Source organism: Onychomys torridus, unplaced genomic scaffold (genome assembly GCF_903995425.1).
Source record: "Onychomys torridus unplaced genomic scaffold, mOncTor1.1, whole genome shotgun sequence".
NCBI lineage: Eukaryota > Metazoa > Chordata > Mammalia > Rodentia > Cricetidae > Onychomys > Onychomys torridus.
In genome coordinates this window covers 352,927-359,612 of record NW_023412756.1, presented here as the reverse complement: position 1 = coordinate 359,612, position 6,686 = coordinate 352,927, and the positions used below count along the sequence as shown (strand labels likewise).

Genomic DNA, 6,686 nt, shown 5'->3' with positions numbered 1-6,686 from the left:
AGGAATTGGCTACTTCATCAGACAGGATTAGAAGGAGTTGGCCTTCAGCATCCTGAAGCCTACCTTAAGCTTCCTCTCCCTCCTTTGCTCCAGCTGGACTAAGTCCTTATTTAAGAAGTACCCTGCCTCGTAATATGCAAACCATGTGCATCTATGGTGTTAAATACAGAGATGACCACAACCCACAACAACATAAGATATGTGTCCTCTCCACTGTCACTGGGTACACAAGGTCCTCACCATGAATGGAGCTGGGTCATCCTCTTCCTTGTAGAAGAAGCTACAGATAAGGGTCTCCTAAGTTCCTGACTTGTGGAGAGTGGATACATTCAGGTGACAATGACATACACTCTGCCTTTCTCCCCACAGGTGTGCACTCCCAGGTCCAACTGCATCAGTCTGGGGCTGAGCTAGGGAGCCCTCGGGCCTCAGTGAAGCTCTACAGCACGGCATCTAGCTACACCTTCACTAGCTACACTATGAACTGTGTGAAGCAGAGGCCTGGAAATGGTCTGGAGAGGATTGCATGGTTTTTCCCTGGAAATGGTGATACAAAGTACAATCAGAAGTTCCAGGGCAAGGCCAAAATGACTGCAGACACATCCTCTAGCACAGCCTACATGGAGCTCAGCAGCCTGACCTCTGAGGACTCTGCTATCTATTAATGGGTGAGACACAGTGTTACGACCACATCCTCAGTGTTCAGAAATTGTGGAGGAGCAGGAAGCTGTCTTGAGACTGAGATGACAGAGAAGATTAGCCTGGAGCCTTGCTCAGAAATAATCATTCTGAGTGTCCATTTGTCTATCACTTCAGAGTCCTTTAATGTCTTTATTGACTTTTCAAAAGGACATTAAACAATGAAATGAAGCTGATTCGTGATGCCCCCTACTGTACACAATATCTTGACTACATCTTTATCAGTGACCACTTCCATTCACATGCTCTTCTTTAATGAAACAAAAATAACAAGCTCTGGAAACAAGTGATAATTTGTTGCACACACACACACTCACACAAGCACATATATTTGTGTGTGTATGATATATATCATATAGCATGCATAGATAGATAGATAGATAGATAGATAGGTAGTTAGGTAGATAGATAGATAGATAGATAGATAGATAGATAGATAGATAGATAGGTTATTTGGCAACAGGCAGGATGCAGAGATTTGTCTGTCTATATTTGGCCAGTAAAATACAATCAAATTATCAGGGCAAACTAAAACATATTTCAAAATTCATTTTGATATGGAATGTGCAACCTTTGGCATCATTTAGGGCTCCTACTCAGGTAACATTCAGAACTGAGCAATGGGATTCCACATTTGTAATGTAAGAGTCTAGTTCATGTTGTCAGGAGCCCTTTGTGCTCATTACCCTGTTTTCTGAAACTAGATTGCCTTTGAAACTAAATTGTCTCAATTTCTAGTCTGACCATAAGTAATATTGAATGGACATCACTGTATGGTGCAAATGATCTCCCTCATACACAAACAGATATACACACACATACACCTCTCTTGTTAGAAGCAACAAGGCCCAATTATGACTTCTGTTGATTCTTGGCTCTGTTATAACTTTGATATGTCTGAATCAAATCATTTAGGTCAATGTATGCTCTCTGTTTTTCTTTTGTTTTGTATTGTTAATTAGGAGAATACACATTAACCTTGGCTACATAAAAGCTGAGTGCCAGAAATAAAAATAATACTGCCATGGATTGTGAGGATACAATCTGACTATTTTGATTAAAACATTAAAAACAAAAAGAAAAAAAGAAACAACAGAGTAGACAGTGGCACTCTATTGTGTAAACAAAATCATTTATTTATTTCTTTGAGGTTTTTTTGCCTATTTGTTTAGCAGATCAAGTCAATTTTATTGTGCCTTGACTCTGTGCCTTGCTCCCAATACTGACGTTCTTTTTCATAAGGAATTGTTTAAACACTGTATAGATTTCCTTCATGAATTGAGAGATTTCCCCCTGTGCTGAGATCCGAAGGAGCCGTGTGTTCCTCAGAATCGCCATGCTGATGGAGAAGAAATTGCCAAAGTAGCAGGAGGCAGATGCTATCCTCATGCCTAAGATGCAGAGCTCCTATGTGATAGTACGATGATTTCTGGAAAAATGTGCACCTTCCCTCTGCAATGAATGGTGGTCATGTTACTCTGGGTTCAGATTGGAGAGGCGTGTTAGTCTGCCACACCTGTGCTGCATGCAACAGCTTACCTCTTCAGACGGCAGGGGATGCATCTTTCACTACTAACTGACAAGTCTATGTCCCTTTTTGAGTTAACCAAATGCAACAAGTGTGACCATTTAACATTCCCAGTACAACCTAGGATGAAATGAAGGAAAACAAAATTCAAGAAAAAATTTTGGGCAATATTGCTCTCAATTGTTACTAGAAATTGTAGGTGAAAGTCTAAAAGAGTTTCAAAACATATAGTGAAAATGCTGTCTTTGCTGGTGAAATTAAGGAAATCACTAAATATAGGAAAGTTCCTCCAAACACAGATATATAAGACTGTCACTTTTCCACAGATGTTCTACATTTGATTTTCTACATTTTCCATAAAGCCTCATGCAACATTAGTAAAAGAGTCATAAAGAAGTTTTGTGGATAAAACTGCTTCTTAGAATTTTAGTGACACATCTGAAAATTGTTTATTCATGTGGAATCCAGGTTTTCAATTCTGTCATGCATTAATTCAATTCCTGACAGGAAGGTACAAGAATAAGTATTGTTAGAAGTTGTAGAGATTGTATCACTAAATGCGTTAACAACATATCTCTCCTTTCGGGAATGGGACCGTGTAGGTGTCCCCTGGTTAAATGGAACTTTTGCAGGCGGGTTTAGGTGTCCGTCAGCCGGGGGGAGACTGAGGGAGGGAGCCACCTGGGCCTTTGGAATTTGCCCCATGTGAGCGCCAGATATTGGTGAAATTATTAAGGCCACTCCACGTAGTTAAAAGGGAGGTTTATTTTGTAGGGTAACTTACAAATGAAGGGGTAGGTTGCAGGGTCTGGCAAAGGTATAGGGCAGTCCGGCAGTGTTCTCTGGAGAACTCTGCTCGGTCTACCTCCAGCGTCCAGCATCCCGGAACAAAGAGAGCCACCTCCTCTTGCTCCTCAGTCTTCTGCTCCCTCCTCTGCCCCGCATTGTGGGCGTGATCATTACTGAAGCCTCAATGGGGGTTGGAACTTCCAGGCCAATGCTGGGATGGCTATCCACTACAGCCATTAAGCTGATTAACACCACGGAAAGATCGACTTTGGACTACAAACTACTCAGGACAATTCGAGATGGCTAGCTGAGATGATCCAGCCTGACACACTACTTGAACAAGGAATTGTGACAATCCCTGAAATTTCTCATTATGCAGCAGCTGGACCAATGATACAAGACTTGACAATTAACCCCCAAATTTTCTTTTCAGGATCCCCTAAAGATGGAAGTAATATTACGAAGAAAATGCCCACATCCCCAAAAGGTGGGATGGGAGGTTTTCGGTCGTTTAAAGAGTTTTGGATATTGTCATTTTTTATGATGGTTGGTTACAAGTTGTTAATTGTTAATGGTCAGGAAAAAAGCTGAACATGAAAATTAGATTCAGAGGTTTTGTTTAAAAAAGAAAAGAAAAAAGAGAATATAGATATGAGGTAGATCACTGAATCTACCCTGAGAAAATAGATAAAGAAATAAAAGGATAAATGGGTAGGTTATTGAATCTACACTAAAAAGAAAAAGAGAAAAATATAAAAATGACAAAAGGTAGATTACTGAAGCTAATATGAAAAGAAAAAATAGAGAATGTGGATATGATCAGATAAAAAGGTCATTTACTGGATCTACATTTAAAAAGGACCTACTTGTTTTACATAGGAGAAGTAACAAAATTTTCTTTGTCTGAGTTTATCAAATGTTACTGGACTGGACATTGTTATATAAAATGGAGTTTTTCACCTGAATCTGTCAAATGCTAATGGACTAGACATCATTAATGTAATCTTGACTATGTTTATTGTATATACTTATTGGATATGATTTTTCTTGTATTAGTTATAAGCTTTTTTAAATTTTAGACAAAAACAGGGGAAATGTGGTGGGTATTATGTCCCCTGAAATATTGTGTGTTCCCCAAAATAAACTTATCTGGTGTCAGAGAAGAGACAGCCACTAGATACAGAACCACAAATGGTGGCTAGAAAATGGGAAGAGTAAGCCAAGCAGAAGTTGGGCGGTGGTGGTGCACATCTTTAATCTCAGCATTTGGGAGGCAGAGCTAGCTCGATCTGTAAGTTCAAGTCCACTTTAGAAACAGCTAGTTATGGTGACACATGCCTTTAATCCCAGAAACCCAGCCTTTAATCCCAGAAAGTGAGCCTTTAATCTCAGGGAGTGACAGACAGAAGGGAAAGATATAAAAGGTGTGAAAACCAGGCACCAGGGGGAGTTAAGCATTTAATTAGTTAAGCATTTGGCTGGTTTAGCATACAGGCTTGGAGCAGCACAGTTCAGCTGAGAGCCATTGGGATGAGGACTCAGAGGCTTCCAGCCTGAGGAAATAGGATCACCTGAGGAACTAGCAAGGTGAGATAGCTGTGGCTTGTTCTGCTTCTCTTACCTCCCAGTGTTCACCCCAATAACTGGCCTCAGGATTGATTTCATTAATAAGAACTTTTAAGATTCATGCTACAAGGAAATGATGTGGGATGCCCTGTATGTTGTGGATATATGTTGCTATGCTTTATTGATATATGAAACACGGGCCATTAGCCAGGTGGGAAGTATAGGCAGACCAGCAGAGAGAAGAGTTTAGGGAACAGGAAGGGGGAGAGGAGAAGATGCCAGCCTGCTTTCTAGGGAACCACATGTAAAGACAGCAGGTGAAGCCACAGAACATGTGGCAACATATAGATTAACAGAAATGGGCTGAGTATAAGTGTAAAAACTAAACAATGGTAGGTCTGAGCTAATGGCCCAACAGTTTCAATAATGTAAGCATCTGTGTGTTTATTATATAAGTGGGCTGTGGGACTGCGGGTGGCTTGGCAGAACCTGGAGATGAGCTCTCCAGCTAGAAATTCTAGAAACACTACCCCTTGGCATTGTGATAAATAGATATTTGGAACTAAGTTCTGGGCAGGTAGATAAGGATCCAGGACCACCTAAGTCTATCCTGCATTTCTCTCTGTTTTTTCTCCCCTTTTTATTTCTAACTAAGTCTGTTAACCCTCATTCCTCAAAAGTATCTGAGGTAAATAATGGTAGGAGTTGGTCCCCCACAGTGAAAGTACCAGTAAGCCAGGACACCATGTGGCAAGACATAGATGAGTAGGACTAGGTTGAATTAAGATGAAAGAGCTAGCTAATATAAGCTGGAGCCATAGGTCATACAGTTTGCAATTAATGTAAGCCTCTATGTCATTATTTTATAAGTGTCTGTGAGACTGTGGGTAAGAAAGGTTTGTCGGGACCATGGGACCTGGTGGGAAGGAGAAAGTTAGCCTACATAACATGCCTGCTTGTAGATGAAGTTGATTGCTGCTGCTGCAGTTACAATTCTCTGTGAATGGCCGTCTCCATCTCTTTCAGCCTTCCAAAACAGAATTAATATCAGAGGATCTTCTTATATTGTATCTCCAGGGAGCTTCCAGGCCCCCAACCCTGATTAGTGAATATTGGTGACCTTATTAAAGCCACTCCATATAGTTAAAAAGGAGGTTTATTTTGTCATGTAACTTACAAATGAAGGGATAGCTAGATTGTAGTTTCTGACAAAGGTATGGCACAATCTGGTGGTGTTCTCTGGAGAACTCTACTTGGTCTGCCTCCAGCTTCCAGGGTCCAGGAAGCAAAGAGATCCCAAATCTCGCTGGGTCTTTAGTTTCCTCTCTCAGCCCCACATTGTAGGCAGACTGTTATGGAAATCCTGATGGGGGTTGGAACTTCCAAGCCAAGGCTGGAATGGCTACCCACTATAAGTGAACTTTAAGGCATCCAGTGTTATGAACAGAGCAGCTACCAAGTTCCATGAATACCTAGTGGGCAGTCAGTGGGAAGATAGCCCTGGGTTATAAAGTAATATTGCAAATGTGTGTTGGTGTTTCTACATTCCCTTGGTTCTTTCCCTGAGAACACCCTTCCTAGTACAGGGGAAAAGTTCTACATTATACAAATGAAAAAGACAAGTAGATAATAAGAATAACGATTCAAATCAAGTGAAAGAATAGACAATATTTTTATGGGTAACAGACTGTGAATTAACAAAATCATAGAACAGCATCAATATCTCTAAAAACCAAAGTATGGGAGCTCATTTTCGGGTTCCTCATGGTTTTAGCCAGCAGGTCCTCATAGAAGATGATTAGGTCCATGGGCCTGAGTGCAGGTGTCTGAAACAGTCTGCACTTGGCTGTGCTGGGGGAGGGGGTCTTTTGCTCCACCCCTTGGCATCTCTATAAATACTCTGGGGTAGAGACAGGGCACATTGGAAAAGGTTCCAGGCCCTCTCGATGCTATCCTTTATTTTCTATCTGTTTATCTCTGCAGTATAAATCCTTCTATCTAATATTTCCTGCTACTCACCCTCAAGAGAACTCTGGGGAGCTGCGGAGTTGGTGGGTAAATGCCCCATAACAGAGTGGTACAAAATAAAGTTACAAGGTGATGT

The 6,686-nt window shown here is 41.0% G+C and overlaps 1 gene segment (V, D, J or C); it reads left to right on the top strand.

The window, feature by feature from the left end:
• Nucleotides 1-171: 171 nt before the first annotated feature.
• LOC118575831 lies at nt 172-665 on the top strand. The segment is given in 2 exon segments: nt 172-292; nt 370-665. Coding segments are annotated over 2 exon segments (417 nt in total).
• Nucleotides 666-6,686: the final 6,021 nt, after the last annotated feature.